Source organism: Felis catus, chromosome B1 (genome assembly GCF_018350175.1).
Source record: "Felis catus isolate Fca126 chromosome B1, F.catus_Fca126_mat1.0, whole genome shotgun sequence".
Taxonomy (NCBI): domain Eukaryota; kingdom Metazoa; phylum Chordata; class Mammalia; order Carnivora; family Felidae; genus Felis; species Felis catus.
In genome coordinates this window covers 143,405,531-143,431,795 of record NC_058371.1, presented here as the reverse complement: position 1 = coordinate 143,431,795, position 26,265 = coordinate 143,405,531, and the positions used below count along the sequence as shown (strand labels likewise).

Genomic DNA, 26,265 nt, shown 5'->3' with positions numbered 1-26,265 from the left:
CTTGCCATTTGTGACAACATGAATGGACCCTCAGGGCACTACACTAAGTGAAACGAATCAGAGAAAGTCAAATACTATTTATTCTCCCTTTTGTGTGGAATCTAAAACAAATAAACAAAAAACCAAGCTTACACGCATAGAAAACAGACTGGTGGTTGCCAGAGTTGGGAGTTGGGGGGTTGGCGAAGTGGATGGAGTCAAAAGGTACAAACTTCCAGTTATACAATAAGTAAGTCACGGGATCTAATGTACAGCATGGTAACTATGGTTAATAATACCGTAATGCACAGTTGAAAGTTGCTAAGCAGAGTAGATCTTAAAAGTTCTCATCACAAGAAAAAAAATTTTGTACCAAGTATGGTGACAGACGTTAACTAGACATTGTGGTGATCATTTTGCAATATATACAAATATCGAGTCATTATATACCTGAAGCTAATATGTTGTATGTCAGTTATACCTCAATTAAAAAAAGACAAAATATGAGATTATTTTACAGACATCCTCAGTGTGATAGCAAACGGGCCTGGAGAGATAAGTTTATATGAAAATTCTAGCACATTTATTTCATTAAATTTCCCAGAACTTATGAAGACTTCTTCATTACTTTTGCAAACACTTATCAATCAGAAGTTAGATTCCAGTCTGTCAGTCTAACAATTCCAAGTGTTGCCTGTGTATGTAAAGTTGTTTTTTTTATATCAAAACGCAAGATAATAAAAGCAAATTCTCAAAAATGATTACTATTCTCCCAAGAGTTATCAGAGGCATGGCCACAGCCAGCAGAACAATGCTACCACTGAGAAACGCTACCATTTCTCAGAATGTTTTGTGACCAGACCACTAAGTATTGTCTTCACTAGAGCTCAGAGCACTCTACCAAGAACCAGCCCTACACCTGGTGTTTGGGGGACACTGTCTCATTTAATTCTTACAGTAATCCCATGCAGTAGGCATCACTGTCCCACGTGGAAGACATGGAAATTATGGCTCAGAGTCACTTGCCCAGGACCAACATGAGCAAAAGGTGAAGCCAGGATTGTAATTCCATTTTGATTCTAAGGCTCTAGATCTTAACTACTATACTAGACTACCTCAGAAATACACACATGTGTATGTGTATGGCAAAATGCATTCGTGCAAACCACATTTGTGTTCTAGAATGATCTGTGACATATGGTGTTAAAGCTGGCAAATCCGATGGCGGAAATCAAGTTTTACAGATAGATAGGCAGATAGATAAGTGGAAAGAAAGAATAGATACATGATATATTATATATAGTTTTGCAATTTGTTTTTCATTAACATTAAGTCGTATGCATTTTCTCATATCCAAAAAATGCCCATTGAAAGTTTGAGCAGGATATTATACTTAGTAATCCCGATTAAGTAGTGTTTTTTTAGATGGAGTGTGGGGAGGAAAGGCTGGACTCGGGAGCCTATTTTAAGCTCGGGAGCCTGTGGCTGGTCCTGGGTGGGAGCAGTGGGAAGACTCTAGTGCCACTGGAGTCGTGGCAAGGGAAGGGCTGCATGGAGTGGGGAAGAACAGACTCTGTAGCCTTACTTCACCTTTCTGTGCCTTAGTTTCCTCATCTGTAAAACGGGGGTACTACACAGGGTTACTGTGAGGAATAAATGAGTTACTGGATGTAAAGTACTTAGAACAACATGTGATCCGTGAAAAGCACTCTGTACATCTTTGGTTAAATAAGTAAATTCCAAGACCAAGGCCTATGGAAATGCTGATTATAGGGGTGCCTGGATGGCTCAGTCGGTTGAGCATCCATCCGACTTCAGCTCAGGTCATGATTTCACGGGGTCTGTGAGTTCGAGCTCCACACTGAGCTCGAGCTCGCTGCTGTCAGCACAGAGCCTGCTTCAGACCCTCTGGCCCCCTCTCTCTGCCCCTCCCCCGCTGACACTCTCTCTCAACCCCCCTCCCCCCCCACACACAAATGCTGATTATGCCTCATCCCTGAAGGGCAGGAGTGAGCAGACTTAGAAAGTGGGCTGTCTCCTGGATGAACCCCATCAGAAAGTCAGTACAGCACAACTATCCTTTGCCTCTGCAGAAAGAAGTGAAACTTACACAAAGTCGTCAAACTTTCTCACATAAACATTGATTTGGATCCTCTTGGCAGCTCTTAGAATAATTCCAGTCAACTGCAAATCAGAGACATGGAAAGAAAACATTAGGACTTATTAAAAACACATAGTTTTTCTCAGTAGAGCACCATTTCTGCGTGGTGCTGATAACCAGGGGGACCACTGCCATGTTTGAGACAAGGGAAAACGGACCCCAGCACAGAATGAGAGCTGCGGACGGGGTTAGGTGCCTGGTAGACCAATGTTTCTGAAAGTTCAATCTGCATGTGAGTTCTTGGGGACCTTGTGAACATGCAGATTCTGATTCAGTCGGTCTGGAGTGAGGCCTGAGATTGGTCTTTCTAGCAAGCACCCAGGATGCTGCCACTTTGGATAGCAAAACCCTAGGTGACCCTGGCAGGAGGAAGGTGTGAGCCAGAGAGTGGTCCCTGGTGTGGTCAGGACAGCCCCCATCAAAGCTGGGAAAGCGGCGCCAGCAGCCGTCCCCCCACAGCAGTTTTGCCTCTGCATTGAGGTTACGGGACTGCGTCCAGCCCTTGGGGACAAGCACCTGCCCACAGTGCAGCTGGGGAGAAGGAACCGACTGAAGGTTAAGAGAGAAAAGGGGGGGGGGAATACCTGATCTTAGTCACAAAAAGATAAGACCACTGATTTCTCACACAGAAGAGTGAAATGCCCATACACTGTCATGTCAACGACTATTCTTGCTTTTTCTTTACTGTTCCATGTGTTCAAAATCTCAAGAAGGAAGGTATCTGGCCTTTCATTCAGTTCCTACCGTGAGAGGCTTTCTCATGGTTTTAGTTTTTCTCCTCTTTGAAAACAGGATTAAAGCATATGTATATCTAATGCCTTTTAAATTAATAATATCATGCAATAAACTCTCAAAAGTGCCTGTAGAAAGAGGCCTGCCAAAAGTCAGTGAGGCTAATACATACATTTAAATTTCAACCAAAACACTCCTTGGCAGTAAGCAGAAGAATGTCTTCAGCTTTGCTGATCTGTTCAGTAGTAGGAGAATGTATGTATATTCAGGCCCAAGGCTGGCAACAGAACATTGATGAGGCTACTTGGGTCCAATCTCAGTTGTTCCCGTGATGAGATTTTTACAGTTGTGTTTTTGTTAAAGCAGGTTTGCAAATATTTCTGCATAATTAGAGCCACTGAGTTCAGCCTGTAAGGCCATGAGACTATGCATCTCAAGCACTGAGCTGAGTTTTCTCCATTTGAATATGTATATGAAAGGAAGACAGAATATTCACAGTGCTCCGGACGAAACTGGTAAATACTGTGTAGAGAGAACAAAATGCATGCTTTTTACCAGGAAGATGTGGGTACTCACAGGATTAATGTCCACAAATGTCTCATGATAGTCCTTATTGGGATGCATGCCGTCTATGGCAGAAACAAACCTCTCATCTGCTTGGTAGAAGTGTGGGAAAGATAAAATAATAGGTGCACCTGCATTTTAAGGAAAACAGAGACGAATGACATGGTTCTTAAAAGTCCAAGATGGATATAAAGTTCCTGACTACAAACCTGGTTCCTAAGGAGGGGGAAATTCTATACATAAGTAAATGTGGGTGGGGGAGAGGGGCAGGCTAAAATTCCATTCAACGCCTCTTAGTTTGGGATTTTTACTTCATTTCCTAACATCTCATTTACCCTAATATTATTTTATCCCACAGTATATATTGAAGTCATGGCTAAATTATTTATTCTTCAGTATTTACTGAACCTATTAAATACAAAGGCTTCATACACACTCTTTTAATTAACATTTGCAGTAGCCCTATTAAGTTAAAACTATTATCTTCATTTTGCATTTGAGGACGGTGAGGTTCAGAGAAGTTACAAAACTGACCCAGGGACATCCAGCTGTCAGGTGATGAAGGCAGAATTCTAAATGAATGAGGAAATCTCATCTGAAAGCACTTATTGCTTGCTTTTCTGTTTTTCTTGGTTAACCTAAGACAGGTTTTCTTCTCCTGCATATGTTGATAACAGACTTTTAAGACTTTGCCTGGTCATGCTATCTGCCCAGCCTCTGACTAGATCAAGGTCTGACCACATGAAGACTCCATTTTTTTTTCTTTTCTTTATTTTTTCCTATTCATTTTAAGAATCAAATAGAGAATGTCCATAATGCCCAAAGCAATCTATAGAATCAATGCAACTCCTATCAAAATACCAATGGTATTTTTCACAGCACTAGAACAAATAATCCTAAAATGGGTATGAATCTACAAAAGACCCTGAGTAGCCCTAGCAATCTTGAGAAAGAAAAACAAAGCTGGAGGTATCACAGCCCCAGATTTCAAGATATACTGCAAAGCTATATTAACCAAAACAGTATGGAACTGGCACAGAAACAGACACATAGATCAACAGAACAGAATAGGCCAGAAACAAACCCACATTTACATGGTCAATTAATCTATGACAAAGGAGGCAAGAACAGACAATGGGGAAAAGGCAATCTCTTTAATAAATCGTGTTGAAGAAACTGGACGGCTACGTGTAAAAAAATGAAACCAGACCACTTTCTTACACCATACACAAAATAAACTCAAAACAGATTAAGGAGCTAACTATGAGACCTGAAACCATAAAACTAGAAGAAAACATAGGCAATAATGTCTTGGACATAGGCCTTAACAGCATATTTATAGATGTGTCTCCTCTGGTAAGGGAAACAAAAGCAAAAATAAACTATGGGGACTACACCAAAACAAAATCCTTTTGCACAGCAAAGAAAACCATCAACAAAACAAAGAGGAAACCTACTGACAAGGTATTTGCAAAGAATATATCCGGTTAGTATCCAAAATACATAAAGAATGCATACAAATCAACACCAAAAAACCAAATAACCTGTTGAAAAAATGGGCAGAGGACCTGAATAGACATCTCTCCAAAGAAGACATCTAGATAGCCAACAGACACATGAAAAGATGCTCAACATCACTAATCATCTGAGAAATGCAAACCAAAACCCCAAGGAGATATCACTTCACACCTGTTTCATTTACCCAAAGAAAATGAAAGTACTAATGTTAAAAAATAAATGCAATCCTATGATCACTGAAGCATCACTTACAACAGCCAAAGTATGGAAGCAACCTAGGCATCCATCAATAGAGCAATAGGTAAAGAAGATGTGTTATCTATATACAATGGAATATTACTAAGGCATAAAAAGAATGACATCTTGCCATTTGTGACAACATGGATGGACCTAGAGCATATTATGCTAAGTGAAATAAGTCAGACAGAGAAAGACAAATACCATATACTTCAACTGATTTGCAGTATCTAAAAATCAAAACAAATGAACAAACAAAAAAACCACAAACAGACTCATAAATAGAGAACAATTTGGTGGTTGCCAGAGCGTAGGTGGCTGGAAGAGTTGGGTGAAATAGGTGAAGGGGATTAAGAAGTACAAACTTCCAGTTATAAAATAAATAAGTCACAGAGATCAATAGTACAGCATAGGGATTATAGTCAATAATATTGTAATAACCTTGTATAGTGACAGATGGTGACTATACTTGTTGTGGGGAACATTAATGTACAGAATTGTCAAATGACTATGTTGTGCACCTGAAACTAATGTAATGCAGTATGTCATATATATTTCAATAAGATTTTTTTTAAAAAAGGCACAAATAGGAAAACAAGTTATTAAAGGAAACCTACTATAGATTATGCTACTGAAGGAGAGAGAGGGATCCAATAATTGCTGCCATGGAAACATATATTTGGAGAAGTTAACTTATTGCCAAATAATTTAGATTTGCTTACATATCTACTAGCCATGGCTCAAGATACATATCATCTGTCACATCCATGTGTTTTGTTTAGGAAGAAACTTCACTAAACAGTTTCACAAAGCCATAATTTCCTTCTTTGTGACCTACAATGATCTTTAAAATGTATTTTCAAAGGTTTATTAAGAATTCAGGAAGGGCCAGACACCGTCTTGGGTGTTTTGTATACATTATGTCTAACCTTCACTCAGCTTTCCAAGGAAGTTACCATCACCCCCATATTACAGATTAGAAGACTGAAGTCTAGAATCCTCCTTAATCACCTTGGCTAACATGCTAACAAACAGAATCTGAATCAAACCCAGATCTACTGACTCCAGAGCACTCACTCATCCCACAATCCAAAATGTTGTCCGGGGGGATTCAAAACCCTTGAGGATAATTCTAGAGAGTTTAACTTTTCCGTCCACATCTGGGAATACATAAGACGCAAGAGAAATGGACTGTAGTTGTTGAGTGTTGCCAAGTAGAATCTTTGTTGACTCTAACATCAACTTCTTGAGGAAGCAGAATGTTAACGAAACAATGAGAAAAAATACGTCTGCATTTGTGCCTTGAGCCAGAGGCACATGGACTAAGTGGGCAGGGCGCTATTTCAGGGCCATTCCCCCAGGAAGAAAGCAGGAGAGGGCAGAAGCAGGCACTTGTTCCCATTTGCCTTTGGTCTTATCTCCACTGTCCCCGCACAGTGGTTCCCAACTGCCAAGGCACCATCTTTATGAGAATCACCTGGAGCTCATGTTAAAAATACAGGTTCTGGGGCCTAGTATGTGGGCCCTGTTAAGAACCCTCCAGATAATCCTCATGCAAGGCCAGGTTTTGAAGCCACTGCTCTATCAGACAAAGACAGCGAGGTATACTGCTGACTGAAGACTTACCCCAAAAGGAGATTTTTCAAGAAAATTAGCTAAGAGGGGAAAAAATTAGCACATTACCTTATTTAGGAGATAAAGACAACTTTATTCAGGAGAGAGGGGTTACAAAATTTCTCCAAAGAAACTTTAAAGAGGAATTGTAGCCTAAGAAGTATCACAGTAGCAACAGGAGAAGTCCCTAAGTTCTAGTAGGGATTTTCTCAGAAATAAGAATTTTATAAAAATCATCTTCCCTGTCTGAGCTCTGGTTTCCACAATTATAAAAAGAGGCCTCTGGATGCCAATCTAGTAAGAATATTGTGAATAATTTTGCAACATATGATTGTTAAAGTTAGTTCTTAAGATGAAGAAAAGGCTTTTGTTAATATACCACTGATAATTCAGCTTCATTCATGGAAGGAAGTAGAATAGCTCAGACACTCAGAAACACTGGGAAATTTGCAGTCAGGGTATACAACTAACTCTGCTTTGAAATCATCACTAAATTTTTAACAAGATATGTACTTTCTCATTACCAAGTTCTCCACTTTTCTTTTTTAGCTTTGTTATCACCATAAAATCAGTTCGTGCTTTACATGTATTAACTAAATGTAAATATGTAAACTACTTAGAACAATCACTAGTGAACAGTGATTAGTGTAAGTGCTCAGTGAACATGAGTCATTATAACTATTAAGACTTCTAGGGGTGACTGGCTGGCTCAGTCGGTTAAGCATCTGACTTCAGCTCAGGTCATGATCTCACGGTTCATGAGTTTGAGTCCTGTGTTAGGCTCTGTGCTGACAGTTTGGAGCCTGGAGCCTGCTTCGGATTCTGTGTCTTTCTCTCTGACTCTCCCCTGCTCATGCTCCCTCTTTCTCTCTCTCTCTCTCTTAAAAATAAACATTAGAAAAAAAAAAGACTTCTAAACTACTGCACAGAAAGAACACAACAGGGCATTCTAGAAATACGAAGCATTACACAAGAGAAAGAAGAAGGGAACAGAGGAACTACAAAACTGCCAGAAAATAACGAACAAAATGCCAACAAGTCTATACTTAGCAATAATTACTTTAAATGTAAATGGACTAAACTCTTCAATTAAAAGACAGAGTGGCTGAATGGATAAAAATGTAAGACCCATCCATATGCTGCTTAAAGAGACTCACTTCAGATGCAAGGACACATACAGACTGAAAGTAAAGGGAAGGAAAAAGGTGTTCCATGCAACTGGAAATCAAAAGAAAGCTGGGGTAGCTATAATTACATCAGACAAAATAGACTTAAAAATTTTTTTAATGTTTATTGATTTTTGAGAGAGATAGATACAGAGCATAAGTGGGGGAGGGGCAGAGAGAGAGAGGGAGATACAGAATCCGAAGAAGGCTCCAGGCTCTGAGCTGTCAGTACAGAGACCAACGCAGGGCTCAAACTCACAAACCGTGAGATCATGACCTGAGCCGAAATCAAGAGTCGACACTTAACTGACTGAGCCACCCAGGCATCCCTGCAGTGATCATTTTATAATACGTACAAATATTGAATTGTTGCATTGTATACTGAAACTAATAAAATGTTATATGGCAATTAAACCTTAATTAAAAAAAAAAACCAAGCATTACAGAAAAGCCAGTAATTTTTTTTTTTACCATTCTATAGCCATATTGTGAAATACTATTCTTGAAAAGCCAGAATCACTCTTTTGTTTGGGCTGACAACATTCTTTTATTGAAGAACACTAACCCTTCATTCTAGACACTCACAAGTATGTCCCTTCTCTGAGCTCTTACCATTCTTGCAGATGCTGATATTCAAAACTCCTGAGCCCAGGCAGTTTCCTTTAGGTATACAGAAGCCGGCATTGTCCGAGGTATTGGCTAGTACTTCTCCAGGCACCTTATACCGAAAAGCAGGCAGTCCCTGCACACTCTCAAAGTCACTGAAGGTTATATATACTGATCTGTTAGGAAGTAAGAATGAAAAGTCAGTGTGGGCTCTGGTCAGTGTAACTGGCCCCGAACCAGTGAGTTAACAACCGTTCTCAGGTACAACATGGTTAAAGCTTACAGGGTAAAGCGGTAAACGAAGCTACAAAAGAAAGTTTGAAAGGAACTCAACCCACTCAGTGCAGATGGTGAATCATAACAAAATTTGTTTAAGAGGTAGCAACTGTAGCAACAGCCAAACAAGGCCAAGAAAAAAAAATGTGTGATAGGATATATTAAGATGAGATTTAGGATGGAGCCTCACATCGAAAGAAATAAAAGAGTCGTCTAGACCAGCATGGACACGTGCCAGCGTGGATGAAGCAGAAGCAAGGGCAGAGGCCAAGCAAAAGCAGAAAAGGTCACAAAGGGCTCGGCTGGGTAGATTTTGTAAGCACTTGAAAAGTGCCCCATTAGACAGATCTTTGATTTGAATGTATACTGACACCCATTTACCTCAAATAAAAATAGTGTCCGTATTCTGGAATTCATTTCAATGTTTATTATTTCAGCCATTTATTTCAACGGAGTTCAACTTAATTTTGTCCTGAGTCCTTACGGAGCGTCAGTGATCGCACATAATACTAACCACCCTTGTATTTGCATAGCGCCTGAGTGACAGACAGAGCACTCTCACAGACACTGTCTCAAGTGGTCCTTCATTTGAAGCCCAAAGGAATGGCTTTCTGGGTCTGGCTTTTTCATCTTTGAACCAGAGGTGGGATATGTCTCGCAGGGTTTGGGACAACATGGGAGCTGCCTCCCAGTCACATCCCACCCCTATGGCATTTCCTAAATAAAATATTTTAGGCAAACGGAAAAATAGTGAAAGTATTATAATAAATACCTTTTACAACAAATACTAGTCAGGTAAATAAAAAATATATTATGGCTATAACTGCAGCTGTCTGTATAACACTCGTGATTCCAGTCCTCTGCATCCCCAGAGGTAGCCTCTGTCCTGAACTTGGGGTTCATCCCTCCCTTGCCGGTGTTCATCCTTTCACAAACGTGCACATTCATAAACAACATGTGGCATCGTCTGCTACTTTTATGAGTTCTATACACAGTACACTGTGTTCTTTTCCTGTAATTTGCTTTTTCATTCAACATCATTGAGATTTATAATATTGATATAATATCTCATTATTGAGATTTATCATATTACATAGTCTGATTCTTACATTTTAAATCTTACATGATATTACATCATATGAATACACAATTTGTTTATATTCTTTTTATAGAGACTTAGATTGCTTCCAATTTTTCACTACTAAGAGTGTGATGCAATGGACTTTTCTGTATATGCCTCCTTACACGTCTATACAAGGGTTCTTCAGGCCAGCGAGCTTACGTAGGAGAACAGTGAAGCACCATGGAGTTTGCATGTCTTTGGCTTTACTAATAATTACCAAATGGCCCTTCAAAAGTGGTTATGCCAGATAAGAATGTGTTTCCTCTGTGCCAAATCTTTTAACAAGCCTCCTACTACCTTTCTAGTTTGTCTTATTTCACTCACTGCATTCAAATGCATTTTCTGTTCCTTCAGTCCTCCCACAAATATGTATGAACAAGGGCAGCCAGCTAGAGGGGGGCTGTGGTATTTCTGTGGGAGAGCTGGAAGGGTGGGAACCATGGCACAGGCAGCAGGGACAGACGGGTGGGGGCCAATACAAGAGCTATTTCTGAGAAGGCATCCCAGCACCTGGTAGCAGATTCAATGCAGGAGAGGAAGGAGATTTATAGTATCAACAATATTTCTGGCAGGGCTGGCTGGGTAGGTGGTGCAATTATGTAAGCTATGAAACACCACCAGAACAGCAATCCTTGATAATATTGAATCAACAGCATCAAATGCAGCTAGGTCACTTGGGAATTTGAGAAGTTTCATAAAAAGCCTGGCTTGGGTGAGTGGGGAGGATATGGAGACTATATGAGTCAGCCATTCATTTGGGTAGTTTGAGGGTGAAGGGCGGAGAAAGGGCAATGGTGATGGGGGGAATGGGAATCAGGGTGGAGAGCAGGATGCCTTCTTCCCAAATAGGAGCCATAATCATGAAGGAGCAGGCGGGGAGAGAGAGAGAGAGAGAGAGAGAGCGAGAGCGCGCACTTACGGGGCAAGTGAGAGCAGGAATGATCTAAGGGAAGGTGATAGCTAATACCTATAAACTCTGAAATAGGGACAGCAGTTTGATTTATTTATCTTCTATACAGAGGTTATCTGTTGACTGGAAGAAGACCAGGTCAAGTTTCATGCTTGACAGAGCATATCATAATAACTCAGAGCCATCACTTAACATTGTTTACTCTCTGACATGCCCTGGGCTAAGTGCTCTACTAACTGTAACTCATTTGTCCTCATATCAACTCCTAAGGTAGACAACTATCCTTATGTTACCAATGAGGAAAGTGAGGCACAGAGTGGTTGAATAACTTTACCAAGGTCACTGAGCTGTAAGTTTTGGAGCTGGTATTCAAACCAGCCAGTGCAGTCAGCCTCTGGAGCCTGTGAACCACTATACCACACTGTCTCTCAATATGCCATCAGCATTTATCACTGATTAAGCACAAATGGCCATGCCTGTTAAGGGTAGCTGCATATATTCCTCACATTTTGAGGGGTTTTGTAGTCAAATAACTTATTTATAAAGTCCTTACCTGCAAAACTCAGATGGGAAGACATAAAGAATTTCATCTTTGTTTATTAACGGGTGAAAAGAATCTCCGTCTGTTCCATTAATCATATTGCACTTGTCCGTTGTCCACCAGTCAAGTGACCTGGAATTGATACGCACAAGAAAGGGTCAAGATGATCAAATTTTTAAATTTTTTTAATGTTTATTTATTTTTGAGAGAGAGAGAGAGAGAGAGAGAGAGAGAGAGAGAGAGAGAGAGAGAGAGAGAATGAGCTGAGAAGGGGCAAAGAGAGAGGGAGACACAGAATCTGAAGTAGGCTCCAGGCTCAGAGCTGTCAGCATAAAGTTCGATGCGGGGCTTGACCCCATAAACTGTGAGATCATGACCTGAGCCAAAGTCCAGCACTTAACTGACTGAGCCACCCAGGTGCCCCAAGATGATCAAATTTGATTTGAGATTTTTTTCAGATGGTCAGGACTTTTCAAGCCTTAATTGGGAGCCAGCTACCCACAGAATCTTATTCATACACAGAAACAAGGGGGGTGCTGGTTAGGGACTGGATCAAGAGGGGGAATAGTAGGCACCTGATCCCCAAATCAGTTCTGATAGAGGCAACATCCAGAAACATCCTCTTCCCTTCCTTCAAAAAAGAGTATCTGATGCAGAGGCTTAAAATACCCATTTTCTTAAAACATTGATTCAATTTAGCATGAACAATAGCCTTGTTCAGAGCTAGCTCACTGACAGGCAACCTCAGGACAGGTATGTTCAGCTCTTAAGGAAGGCATTAAGATGGCAGAGTAGTAGGAGCACCTTATAGTTGCCTCCTCCCTCAAACACAGCTAGATAAATACCAGATCATTGTGAACACCCAGGAAATCCATCTGAGACTGAGAGAACAAAGTGCACAACTATAGGGAGAAAAGAGGCCACATTGTGGAAGGTAGGAGGTGTGGAGATGTGATCTGGGGGAGAAAAGAGTCACTGGTGCTACGGAGGGGAGAGAGCCCTGATCAGAGAGAGAGAGAGAGAGAGAGAGAGAGAGAGAGAGAGGGAAAGAGAGGGAAAGAGAGGGAAAGAGAGGGAAAGAGAGAGAGAGAGAGAGAGAGAGAGAGAGAGAGAGAGACAGACAGACAACACAGCATGCAGGGCATTGCACAAGAAAAACACTTCCCCAAGACCATTGATGGGGAAAATGAGAGGGGCTGATAACTGCAAGATTTTATAAGCAGTGGAGCCCAAAGTCTGAAGTTTCAGAGGTCTGTGTCACCCCGGGGATGGAGACTGGTGGATGTAGAGGTGCTCCTGTGGGGAAGGAAGGCAGAGGCCCGGGAACAGACAGTGTGCTCTGAGGACCCCCTGGGTCACACTGGGAGAGACAGTTCCCTTTCCTGGAGTGCACCTGGGAGAGGTGGCATTGCCTCTCCAGGGACAAAAGAGTCAGTGGACTCCACTGAGCTGCCCCATTCATTAGCAGAGGAGCAGAGGTGCCTGCTGAGGGCAGATAACTGAGACACTGACTTTTTGCTGCGCTTTACCATAAACTCCAAACCCCATGCCTTCAAGTGACTGCCCTTCTGGGACAAACCGGCACCAGCCACAGTACAGTGAGACCCTCTCCCAGAGGATTAGTGTGGGTCCATGCCACTCTGGGTCCCTAAAATTTGGAGTTTTGAAACCCAGCAGGCACACTGGAGCACTGTGCTGCCATGTGGGCAGATAGCTGGGACACAGACAGGGTGATTCAGGGATCTGAGGGAAGCCTGGGACAAATGGGGGAGAGATTGTTTGCTCTTCTGTGAGGGCTTCCTGAAGAGCAGCAGGCATGAACTCCCCTCTCCAGGGATGAGAGCTGGCTGACGCCATTTTTCACTGCACCCATCAGCACAGACAGACTTCAGAGAGAGGCACAATACCCACAGTAGAGACTTGAGCCTCTTACACTAAGCCCTGCTCCACTGCACTCTGCAGATGTTTTTTGTTTGTTTTGTTTTGTTTTGTGTTTTACTAGGACAAGTGTCACTGAGAGCCAGAGCAACAGCAGGCTCCTCCCCCAGAAGACTAGCACAAACCCCTTGCATCCACCAGGTCTACTGATCACAGAGTGCTGCAAAGTTTCAGTCTAGGGGATATAGGATCTAGCCTCTTGACAAGCAGACCAAAATACACTAATTAAAACTTGCCACATGTGGACAAGGTCCAAACACTCCCCATTCTGCAAGGAGAAATTCTGCAGAAGACTGATCTGAGGGAAAGAGCTGCCAAAACACAACAGCAGATAACACACAACATACACTGGAAACACTTTCTGAAGCAGCAGGCACTAGGCAGAATAGAGTGTCTTTTTAATATAGACATTACTTGAGCCAAATCATATGAGACTCTTAAAAACTGAGAATAAACTGAGGACTGATGGGGGTGGGAGAGAGGGGAAAGTGGGTGATGGGCATTGAGGAGGGCACCTATTGGGATGAGCACCAGGTGTTGTATGGAAACCAATCTAACCTTAAAATTCATTAAAAAAAATAATACAGACATTACTGTCAGGAGTGGGAAACAACAGATTTTCCTAATACACAGAAGACAGACACCTAGACAAAATGCCAAGATGGAGGGATTCATCCCAAAAGAAAGAACAAGAAGTATAGAAAAGTATGAGAAAAGTATAGAAGATACCAGGGAGAGTTCCTTACCACAGAGATATAAGACCTAAAAACTAGTCAGGCTGAAATAAAAAATGCTATAACTGAGATGCAAAACCAACTGGATGTAATGACCACAAAGATGGAAGAAGCAGATTAAGTGATATAGAGGATAAAGTTATAGAAAATAATGAAGCTGAAAAATATAGGGAAAGAAAAATATTGGATCACAAATGTAGACTTAGGGAATTCAGTTTCTCCATAAAGCATAATCACATTTGTATCATATTAGTCTCAGAAGAAGAGAAGGGAAAGAGGGCAGAAGGTTTATTCGAGTGAATTATAGCCAAAAACTTCCCTCATTTGGGGAAGGAAACAGACATACAAATCCAAAAGGTACAGAGAACTCCCATCAAAATCAACAAAAGCAGGCCAACACCAGGACACATCACAGTAAAATTTGCAAAATACGGAGATGAGCAAAAAATCCTGAAAGCAGTAAGGGAAAATAAATCCCTAACCTATAAGGGAAGACAAATAAGGTTAGCAACAGATCTCTCCACAGAAACTTGGCAAGCCAGAAGGGAGTGGCATGATATATTCAATGTGCTGACTGGGAAAAATATGCAGCCAAGAATCCTTTATCCAGCAAGGCTGTCATTCAGAATAGAAGGACAGATAAAGAGTTTCTCAGACAAACAAGAACTAAAGAAGTTCATGACCACTAAACCAACCCTGCAATAAATAGTAAAGGGGACTCATTGAGTAGGAAAGAAAGCCCAAAAGCAACAAAGACTAGAAAGGAACAGAGAAAGTCTCCAGCAACAGCGACTTTAGAGGTAACACAATGGTACTAAATTCTTATTTATCAATAATTACTCTGAATGTAAATGGACTAAATGCTCCAATCAAAAGACACGGGCATCAGATGGATTAAAAACACAGAAACAAAAAACAAAAAAAACCAAGACCCATCTAAATGCTTCCTACGAGAGACTAAGTTTAGACATAAAGACACCTCTAGATTGAAAGTGAGGGAATAAAAAATCAGTTATCATGCTAATGGATGTCCAAAGAAAGCCAGAGTAGCCATACTTGTATCAGACCAACTAGATTTTAAACCAAAGAGTGTAACAAGAAATGAAGAAGGACACTATATCATAATAAAGGGGCCTACCCAACAAGAAGATCTAACAATCGTAAATATTTATGCCCCAACTTGGAAATATGCAAATATATACATCAATTAAAAAGAAACACAAAGAAACTCATTGATAACAGTACAATAATGGTAGGGAATTTTTAATACCCCACTTACAGCAGGGACAGATCATCTAAGCAGAAAATCAACAAGGAAACAATGGCTTTGAGTGACACAACACATGGACTTAACATATATATTTGGAACATTTCATCCTAAAGCAGTGGAATACACATTATTTTCGAGTGCACATGCAACATTCTCCAGAATAGATTGCATACTGGGTCACAAATCAGGCCTCAACTAGTACAAAAAGACTGAGATCATATCATGCATATTTTCAGATCACAAGGCTATGAAACTTGAAGTCAACCACAAGAAAAAATTTGGAGAGACCATAATACATGGAGGTTAAAGAACATTCTACTAAGGAATGACTGCGTGGCTCAGTCAGTTGAGTGTCCAGTGCTTGATTTCGGCTTGGATCATGATCTTGCAGTTTGTGGCTTCAAGCCCCTCATTGGGCTCTGCACTGACAATGTGAAGCCTGCTTGGGGTTCTGTTTCCCTTTCTCTCTGCCTCTCCCTCTATTTCTTTCTAAAATGAGTAAATAAACATTAAAACAAAAAAAGAATGAATGGGTTAACCAGTAAATTAAAGAAGAAACTTTTAAATACATGGAAGCAAATGAAAATGAAAACATGACAGTCCACAATCTCTGGGATGTAGTAAAAGCTGTCATAGGAGGGAAGTATATAGCAATACAGGCCTATCAAGAAACAAGAAAAGTCTCAAATATATAACCTAACTTTACACTTAAAGGAGCCAGAAAAGAAACAGCAAATAAAGCCTAAAGGCAGCAGAAGAAGGGAAATAATAAAGATTCAAGCAGAAATAAATGATAGAGAAACAAACAAACAAACAAACAAACAAAAAACACATTAGAACAGATCAACAAAACTAAGAGCTGGCTCTTGCAAAGAATTAATAAAATCAATAAGCTCCTAGCCACACTTATCAAAAAGAAAACAGAAAGGACCTAAATAAATCAAATCATGAATGAAGGAGGAGACCTCACAGCCAACACCATAGAAACACAATTATAAGAAAATATTATGAAAAACTATATGCCAACAAACTGGGCAATATGGAAAAAAATGGAGAAACTCCAATAAACACATAAATGACCAAAGATACAACAAGAAGAAATAGAAAATCTGAACAAATTGATCACCAGCAAAGAAACTGAATCAAATAAAAAAATCTGCCAACAAACAGAAGTCCAGGGCCATATGGCTTTCCAGGGGAATTCTACCAAACATTTAAAAAAGAGTGAAATCAAACTGTTTCAAAAAATATAAATGGAAGGAAAATTTCCAAACTCATTCTATGAGGCCAGCATTACCTTGATTCCAAAACCAGGATGAAGGGAGAATTCTCCACTAAAAGGGAGAATGAGCACAGATGTAAAAATTCTCAGTAAGATACTAGTAAACTGAATCCAACTGAACATTAAAAGAACTATTCATCATGATCAAGTGAGATTCATTCCTGGGCTGCAGGGTAGATTCAATATTCAAAAATCAATCAACATGATACACCACATTAATAAAAGAAGACAAGAACTATATGATCCTCTCAAAAGATGCAGCAAAAGCATTTGACAAAATATAGTATCTATTCTTGATAAAAAGCCTTTGGCAAAGTAGTGATAGAGGGAACAATACCTCAACATCATAAAGGCCATGTAGGAAAGACTCATAGCTAATACCATCCTCAATGAAGAAAAACTGAAAGCTTTTCCTCTAAGGTCAGGAACAAGATAGGGAGGTCCACTCTCAGCAGTGTTATTTAACATAGTACTGGAAGTGCTAGCCTTAGAAATCAGAGAACAAAAAGAAACAAAAGGCATCCAAATTGGCAAGAAAAAGTCAAACTCTCACTATTTGCAGATGACATGATACCTTATGTAGAAAACCTGAAAGACTCCACCAAAAAACTGCTAGAACTGATACAGAAATTCAGCAGTCACATGATACAAAATCAATGTACAGAAATCTGTTGCATTTCTATACACGAATAATGAAGCAGCACAAAAAGAGAAATCAAGAAGTTGATCCCATTTACAATTATACTAAAAACCATAAGATACCTAGGAATAAACCTAACCAAAGAGGTAAAAGATCTGTGCATGGAAAACTATAGAAAGCTTATTAAAGAAATTGAAAATGACACAAAGAAATGGAAAAACATTCCATGCTCATGGGTTGGAAGAACAAATGTCGTTAAAATGTCTATACTACCCAAAGCAATCTACATATTTAATGCAATCCCTATGAAAATACCAGCAGCATTTTCCACAGAACTAGATCAAACAATTCTAAAATTTGTATGGAACCATAAAAGACCCCAAATAGCCAAAGCAATCTTGAAAAAGAAAAGCAAAGCTGGAGACATCACAATTCTGACTTCGAGCTTTATTACAAAGCTATAATCATCAAGAGAGTATGGTACTGGCACAAAAACAGACACGTAGATAAGTGGAACAGAACAGAAAAACCCAGAAATAGACCCACAACTATATGATCAACTAATCTTTGACAAAGCAGAAAAGAATATTCAATGGAAAAAAGACATTCTCTTCAACAAATGGTGTTGGGAAAACTGGTTAGCAACATGCAGAAGAATGAACCTGGACAACTTTCTACATCATACACAAAAATAAATTCAAAACGGATGAAAGACCTAAGTGTGAGACAGGAAACAATCAAAATACTGGGGAAGAACACGGGTAGCAACCTATTTGACACTGGCCACAGCAACTTCTTGCTAGACATGTCTCTGGAGGCAAGGGAAACAAAAGCAAAAAATGAACTATTGGGATTTCATTATGCCAAAAAGCTTCTGCCCAGTGAAGGAAACAGTCAACAAAACTAAAAGGCGGCCCATGAAATGGGAGAAGATCTTTGCAAATGACCTATCTGATAAAGGGTTAGTATCCAAAATCTATAAAGAACTTATCAAACTCAACATCCATAAAGCAAAAAATCCAGTTAAGAAATGGGCAGAAGATATGAACAGACATTTTTCCAAAGAAGAGATCCAGACAGCTAACAGACACATGAAAAGATGCTCCCCATCACTCATCATCAGGGAAATATAAATCAAAACCATGATGAGATACCACCTCACATCTGTCAGAATGACTAAAATGGACAACACAGGAAACAACACATGTTGGTGACAATGTGGGGTAAGGGGAACTGTCTTACACTGTTTGTGGGAATGCAAACTGGTGCAGCCACTCTGGAAAACAATATGGAAGTTCCTCAAAAAGTTAAAAATAGAACTACCCTATGACCCAGCAATTGCACTACTATATATTTACCTAAAGGATACAAAAATATTGATTTGAAAGGAGACATACATCCCAATGTTTATAACAGCATTACCAACAATGGCCAAGTAATGGAAAGAGCTCCAATGTCCATTGACTGATGAATGGATAAAGATGTGATGTGATGTGTGTGTGTGTGTGTGTGTATACACATATATATAATGGCATATTACTCAGCCATCAGAAACAATGAAATCTTGCCATGTGCAACAACATGGATGGAGGTAGAGTGTATTATGCTAAGCAAATAAGTCAGTCCCAGAAAGACAAATATCATGATTTCACTCATATGTGGAATTTAAGAGAACAAAACAGATGAACATAAGAGAAGGGGAAAAAAATAAGAGAGAGGGAGGCAACCCATAGGAGACTCTTAACTATAGAGAACATGGGGCGCATGGGTGGCTCAGTTGGTTAAGCATCTGACTTTGGCTCAGGTCATGACCTCAAGGTTCACGAGTTTGAGCCCCAGGTCAGGCTCTGCGCTGACAGCTCGGAGTCTGGAGCCTGGTTCAGATTCTTTGTCTACCTCTCTCTCTGCCTCCACCCCCACCCTGCTCATGCTCGCTCTCTCTCCCTTTCTCTCTCAAAAATAAATAAACATTAAAAATATATAAAAATAAAAATAGTTTGAGATTTACAGAAAAATTGTGAAGGTAGTACAGAGGGTTTCCCTATATTCCACACCATTTTTTTTCTGGGAAGCTTGGATATAAATTTAATGTTCAAGAACAGAATTCCTCTTGCCTCAGTCCCTAAAGAATTACCCTCTTCTTCTCTCTGAGGTTTCTAATTCCTCTCATAGAAATCATCTTGTCTTATACGTGGCTTTACTACAAACTGCCTCAGCTCCTTTTTAGAAATAGCTTGTTTCTTAGTAATGTTAAAAAAAAATATTTCTGAAATACCATAATGGTGAACTCGAATGTATTTTATCTTTAAAGAAAAACACATAAACAGTACACAGTCATAAATTAAATTAAAAAGAGAAACTCTTCCCTGTGCCCCCAAACAAAGTGGTTTTAAAGTGTCTGTGTTGCAGCTACACATCAATTCAATGACCACAAGGAAAGTGAAACTTGTTGCCGCTTGTAATTCATGCCAGGCTGAGATCAATCTACACAGCACTAATATTTCATCTGTAAAGTGTGTTGCCCCAATCCTGATTTATAAAATAGTAATTATAAAGATATTTTAGGGGCGCCTGGGTGGCGCAGTCGGTTAAGCGTCCGACTTCAGCCAGGTCACGATCTCGCGGTCCGTGAGTTCGAGCCCTGCGTCGGGCTCTGGGCTGATGGCTCAGAGCCTGGAGCCTGTTTCTGATTCTGTGTCTCCCTCTCTCTCTGCCCCTCCCCCGTTCATGCTCTGTCTCTCTCTGTCCCAAAAATAAATAAACGTTGAAAAAAAAAATTTAAAAAAATAAATAAATAAATAAATAAATAAATAAAGATATTTTACATATTTATAGAGCGTGACACCCAAAAAATGACAGTGTTAAAATTCTTTTGAAATAACGCATAAGCAGACGTGCAATTTAAGCAAACATTTTTTAAATTTAAAATTTTCAAATTTTAAATATATTCAAAAAGTATATTCAAATTTTAAAAATAATTAAAAATAAAAATCATTACACTTACGTTTTTCCATTCCATTCCACAATCTTTGTAAAGTCAAGGTAATTATCTTCTCCCGTTAGAAAAACATAGTCTCCGTCATTAGTCCCATTTTTCTGAAAATAAGTGAACACGATCATTTTAAGAAATTGTGGTGGTTAACTTTACGTGTCAACTTGTTTAGGCTACGGTACCCAGTTGTTTGGTCAAACGCTAATTTAGATGGTGCTATATTTTGTACATGATGAAGATTTACAATCAATTGGCTAAGTAAAAGATTACCAACAATAATGTGGGTGGACTCATGCAATCTGTTGAAGGTTTTAAAAACGAAATGTGAGGTTTGCTGGACAGAAAGGAATTCTCAGTTCTGCAATGTAGAATTCCTGACTGAGTTTCTAGCCTGCCAGCCTGTCCTAGGGATTTCAGACTGGCCACCTGCTGCCCCACAACTGCACAAACCAATTCCTTAATACCTATAAATCTCTTGGATAGGTAGATACTACAGATGTAGCTAGAGCTCTCCCATTGATTCTGTTTTTCTGGAGAACCCTAACTGATACAGTAACTGAGAAACTTAATCTTCACAAAACTAACCTAGTTGAGGCTAACTGCTACATAACACTGAAGCAGAACTAAGATATAGAGTGACTGTTTGACTAAATGCCATATTAACCATACTACTACTTTATGGTTTCAAAAAGTTTGAGCCCAATTAAATAATGAACAAAGGATTTGAAGAGACATTTCTTCAAAGAAAATATTCAAATGGCCAACAAGTACATGAAAGGATGCTCAACATCATCCGCCACTAGAGAAATGCAAAGCAAAGCCATAGTACTATTTCACACCCACCAGGATGATGCTAAAAATTTTTTAAACATAAAAAAATAAAGGCAAAGGACAAGCGTTGGTGAGGATGTGGAGAAATCGAGGCCCTTGGGCACTGGTGGTGGGAATGGAAAAATGATGCAGCTGCTGTGGACAGTAGTTTGGTGGTTCTTCAAAAAGTTAAACACAAACCCAAAATTCTATGACCCCAAATTCCACTCCTCCCTATATATTCAAGAGAATTCCATTCCAAATATACATCTCAATGTCCATACAAAAATTTGTACACAAATGTTCAGAGCAGCACTATTCATAAGAGCCCACGGTAGAAACAACCCAAACATCCATCGACTGATGAATAAAGTGTGGTATAGCCATACAATAGAATATTACTCAGCCATAAAAAGGAATAAAGTGCTGATACGTGCTACAACATAGATGAATCTTGTAAACATAATGCTAAATAGAAGAAGTCAGGTACAAAGGTCATATATGGTATGATTCCATTTACAGAAATGTTCAATTGCCAGAGATGGCTCCAACCTCTTGGCCACCATTTGTATAATAGTGGGCATGTGTGTTCAGTTTTTTAATTTTATTTTTTGCCTAACCAAGCCAAACTCCATTCCCAAATGCTCTTCCTCTCGGGCTCTGAGGAAGCTCTCACACAGAGAGTTCTGGCTCTTCTCCTTCAGCCTGGGCCAGCCTGGCCTCCTGCTCAGCACCAGCAGTCTCAGCACCCCACGGGGCAGGTGAGAGGTTGGGCAGGTGTGGGGGGTTACTTATGTTTTGTTTCAAACAAAACAATAATCTTACTTTTCTTTACAAAAGCCAAAACAAAAAAGACACAAACCTTTTAACTATTAAAAAAAAATTCTATAGACTCATAGGCAAATCCATAGAGGCAGAAAGTATAGATTAGTGGTTGCCAAGGGCTGGTGGAAGGGGAGAAATGGAAGTGACTGCTAACAAATGTGTGGTTTTTTGGGGAGGATGATGAAAATGTTCTAAAATTTGACAGTGGTGGTGGTGGTTGTACAACCTTGTGAATATACTAAAAACCACAAAACTGTACATTTGAAACTGGTGGATTATATGTAAGTGAATTATATGTCAATAATGAAAAATAAGAAAGGATAAGTCCAGGGCCAGGACCCTACTGTAGGTTAGCTGCAACAAAAGAAAGTTGTATTAATATAGTCCCATTATTTCTTTCTTTAAAAAAAAAAAGTTTTTTTAACGTTGATTTATTATTGAGAGACAGAGCATGAGAATGGGAGGGGCAGAGAGAGGAGGAGACACAGAATCCGAAGCAGGCTCCAGGCTCTGAGCTGTCAGCACAGAGCCCGACGCGGGGCTCGAACTCACAAACCACGAGATCGTGACCTGTGCCGAAGTCAGATGCTCAAACAACTGAGCCACCCAGGCGCCCCTGTCTCTTTCTTTTTTTTAAGTTTGTTTATTTATTTTGAGAGAGAAAGAGAGAGAGTGTGTGCACACGTGCACGCATGAGCAGGGGAGGGGCAGCCAGAGGGAGAGAGAGGATCCCAAGCAGGCTCTGCACTCATAGCATGGCTTAATCCTACGAACCATGAGATCGTGACCTGAGCCGAAGCCAAGAGTCAGAAGATTAACCAATTGAGCCACCCAGGCGCCCCAATATATACTTGGGGCTTTCAAGAAAGCTTTCTTCACTTATATATTCTCTCCAAGTTACACTTCTTAAGGGCACATACAGATAATCTATACAACTTTACAAATTCTTTATGTGAGGTTGGAGCTTTGATATCTGGGAAATAGCATGGGTGCTAGTTCCTCTATAATAATAAAGTAATAAGAGCTAACAATTATTGAATATTTATAATATTCCTGGCACTGGTCTAAAATTATAGTATGAATTATCTCATGAAATCCTCAGAGCCACCACATAAAGCAGTGTGGTTGACAGAAATACGTCCACATTCTAATCCCCAGAACCTGTGAATATGTTGCCTAACATGGCAAAAGGGACTTTGCAGATGTGATTAAGTTAAGGATCTTGAGATGGGAAGAGTATCCTGGACTACGTGGGTGGACCCAGGTACTCTAAGTTTTCTTACAAAGAGGCAAGGGGCCAGGTCAGAGTAGTAGGTGTGATGACAAGCAGAGGTCAAAGAGACTGCGAAGATGTTTCCCTTTTGGTTTGGCAATGGTGAAAGGGGTGCCCGCCAAAAAAAGGCAGGCTGCCTCTAGAAGCTGTGAAATTCAAGGAAGTGGATTTTCCCCTAGAGCCTCCAGAAGGAACACAGCCCCAGACAACACCCTGATTTTATGGCTATTGAGATCCAGAACTGGAAGATGATAATTATATTTGTGCTGTTTTAAGCCCCTAAATTTATGGCCATGTGTAAAAGCAGCAACGGGAAACTAATACAGACATGCACCATTTTACCCTCATTCTATAGATGAGAAATCTGAAGCAAGGAGAAGTTAAATAACTTGTCTGGATCACTCAGCCAGCAAATGGTGGAGCTAGGTAGGACTGAAGCCCAGCTATGTAACCCCACACTCCACAGGCCGATCTGCTTACCAGGCTGTGGGCCTCATTCATTAATTAGCAACCACTTAGCGAACGCCTACCATGTATCTAGCACTGTATATCAGTGAACAAAATGTACACAAATTGCTGCCTTTGTGGTGCATCCACTCTAATACCATTATTATAATTGTTTTCATTTTTTAATGTTTATTATTAAATGCATATGATGTGACAGGCACTTTGTAGACAAACTAAGAATAATAAAATAACCAAAGACTGTTTTACTTTCATTGCTCTAGGCTATCTTTGGAGGTTTTTCACAGATATGTTTTTGGGTATTAACACAGATGCATTTTGGGATAACAAGTTGATGCAATGTACTTGTGTTCTATTTTCTTTTTAAAATAGGTTTCTCAGGGTGCCAGGGTAGCTCAGTTGGTTAAGCGTCTGACTTCGGCTCAGGTCACGATCTTGTGGTCCGTGAGTTTGAGCCCCACGTCAGGCTCTGTGCTAACAGCTCAGAGCCTGGAGCCTGCTTCAGGTTCTGTGTCTCCCTCTCTGCCCCTCCTCCACTTGTGCACCGTCTATCAAAATAATAAACATTAAAAAAAATAATAAAATAGATTTCTCTTCTGATTATAGAAGTAATACATTCTTCTGAGTATAAAAGTAATAAATTCTCATTAGAAAATACAGAAAGAGGGGCGCCTGGGTGGCGCAGTCGGTTAAGCGTCCGACTTCAGCCAGGTCACGATCTCGCGGTCCGTGAGTTCGAGCCCCGCGTCAGGCTCTGGGCTGATGGCTCAGAGCCTGGAGCCTGTTTCCGATTCTGTGTCTCCCTCTCTCTCTGCCCCTCCCCCGTTCATGCTCTGTCTCTCTGTCCCAAAAATAAATAAACGTTGAAAAAAAAATAAAAAAAAAAAAAAGAATACAGATAGATGTATAAAAAGGTGTCAATTATTCATCATTTTCCTAACCAATGGAAAATACTATTTGTATTTTGGTATGTTTCTTTTCAGTATCTTTTCCACACAAGATTTGTTTATAGAACTAAGATATATATGTGTAATATACATACACACAATTTTTATACATAAACACAATTATGTATGTATATATGTGTACATATATATATACATGGACACATATATGTGTACATATATGTGTGAATATATATATATCCCGTATATATATATATGTGTATGTGTATGTGTATGTATACACACACACACACACACACACACAAATTGTGTATTTTCCTTAGCATATTTTATATGTTACCAAAAGTTCTTCATAGGTATCCTTTAATGACTCCTCAACATTATGTAGAAATAATTAACTATTCTCTTATTGTTGGATATTTAATTTTGATTTTTTGCTACTGCAAATAATGTTGTGTGAATGTTTATGTATCTTTATGCCTAAAAACCTTGTCAATATTTTTGTTTTCTACACTGACTCATAAAAGTAAAATTACTAGAGAAAAGAACATGAACATGTTTAAGCCTTTTGATACATATTATCAAGTTGCTCAAGGTCATCCAGCTGGAGAGTGGTGGAAATAGTGTGGTAAATCAGTTTACATTCCCCAAGTTACTTTTGCTAAGCTTTGTTAATTAGATGAACGACCCCCCCCCCAAAAAAAAGTATAGGACTTGTCTTTTTTTGCACTGAGTTTGAACGCTTTTTTTCAAATAATTCAGCTCTCTGCCTTAAAAAACATTCATACCCTTTGTGAATTCTCTTCTCACGTTTTTTGCCTTCTTTGGTTCTTCTTTCTGTCACTTAACATTATTTTGCCAACTATATCAATATATCAATATGGACCACATCCATAATGGTCATGTTGTGCTTCCCACATGAAGTTTTACATGACTTTAAGATACGATAAAGGGCTGCCTGGTTGGCTCAGTCGGTTAAGCGTCTGACCTCGGCTCAGGTCATTATCTCGCAATTTGTGAGTTCACACCCTGCATTGGGCTCTGTGCTGACAGTTCAGAGCCTGGAGCCTGCTTCAGATTCTGTGTCTCCCTCTCTTTCTGCCTCTCCCCCACTCGCACTCTGTCTCTCCCTCTGTCTCAAAAATAAATAAACATTAAAAGAAAAATTTTAAAAAAGATATGAGAAAGAACTTCTCTTTAGGAGCAGCAATGTGAACATTACAACAACTTAGAGAAAAATTCAAATACTCCACATAAAAAATGCTGAACCACCAAGGCCCTTGGGTAGCTCAGTTGGTTAAGCAACCAACTCTTGATTTCTGCTCAGGTCATGATCTCACGGTTCCTGAGTTCCAGCCCCATGTCGCTGATAGTGCACTGAGAGTGCAGAGCCTGCTTGGGATTCTCTCTCTCCCTCTCTCTCTGCCCCTCTCCTGCTTTCTCTTTCTCTCTCTCTCTCAAAATAAATAAATAAACTTTAAAAAAAGCAGAACCACCAATTTAAAAAATGAAGGGATGTTATCTCCTGAAGTCCTCCCCTTAACTCAGATCTAGCCTAAGCAAAGCAGTTAAGCATTTAAATGTTTCACAGTAATTCAGAAAGGGTTCTCTCCAATTGTTTTCTGCCCAAGAGTCAGACACTGCATGTGAATGCTTCCCTGTCTCTTGCTGGAACCTTTGTTATTGGAGGACAGTCGGGAATAA

At 39.8% G+C, this 26,265-nt stretch overlaps 1 protein-coding gene across 1 annotated transcript in view; it reads right to left on the bottom strand.

The window, feature by feature from the left end:
- The window catches only part of SCARB2 (scavenger receptor class B member 2), a 76,272-nt gene that overhangs the window by 8,258 nt on the left and 41,749 nt on the right, over positions 1–26,265 (bottom strand). Inside the window, exons 5-9 of the mRNA XM_003985268.5 lie at positions 20,296–20,387; positions 11,440–11,559; positions 8,584–8,753; positions 3,449–3,567; positions 2,090–2,163 (exon numbers count right to left, since the gene is read on the bottom strand). Coding sequence (XP_003985317.1) covers positions 2,090–2,163; positions 3,449–3,567; positions 8,584–8,753; positions 11,440–11,559; positions 20,296–20,387 — 575 coding nt within the window. The remainder of the gene's footprint in view (positions 1–2,089; positions 2,164–3,448; positions 3,568–8,583; positions 8,754–11,439; positions 11,560–20,295; positions 20,388–26,265) is intronic.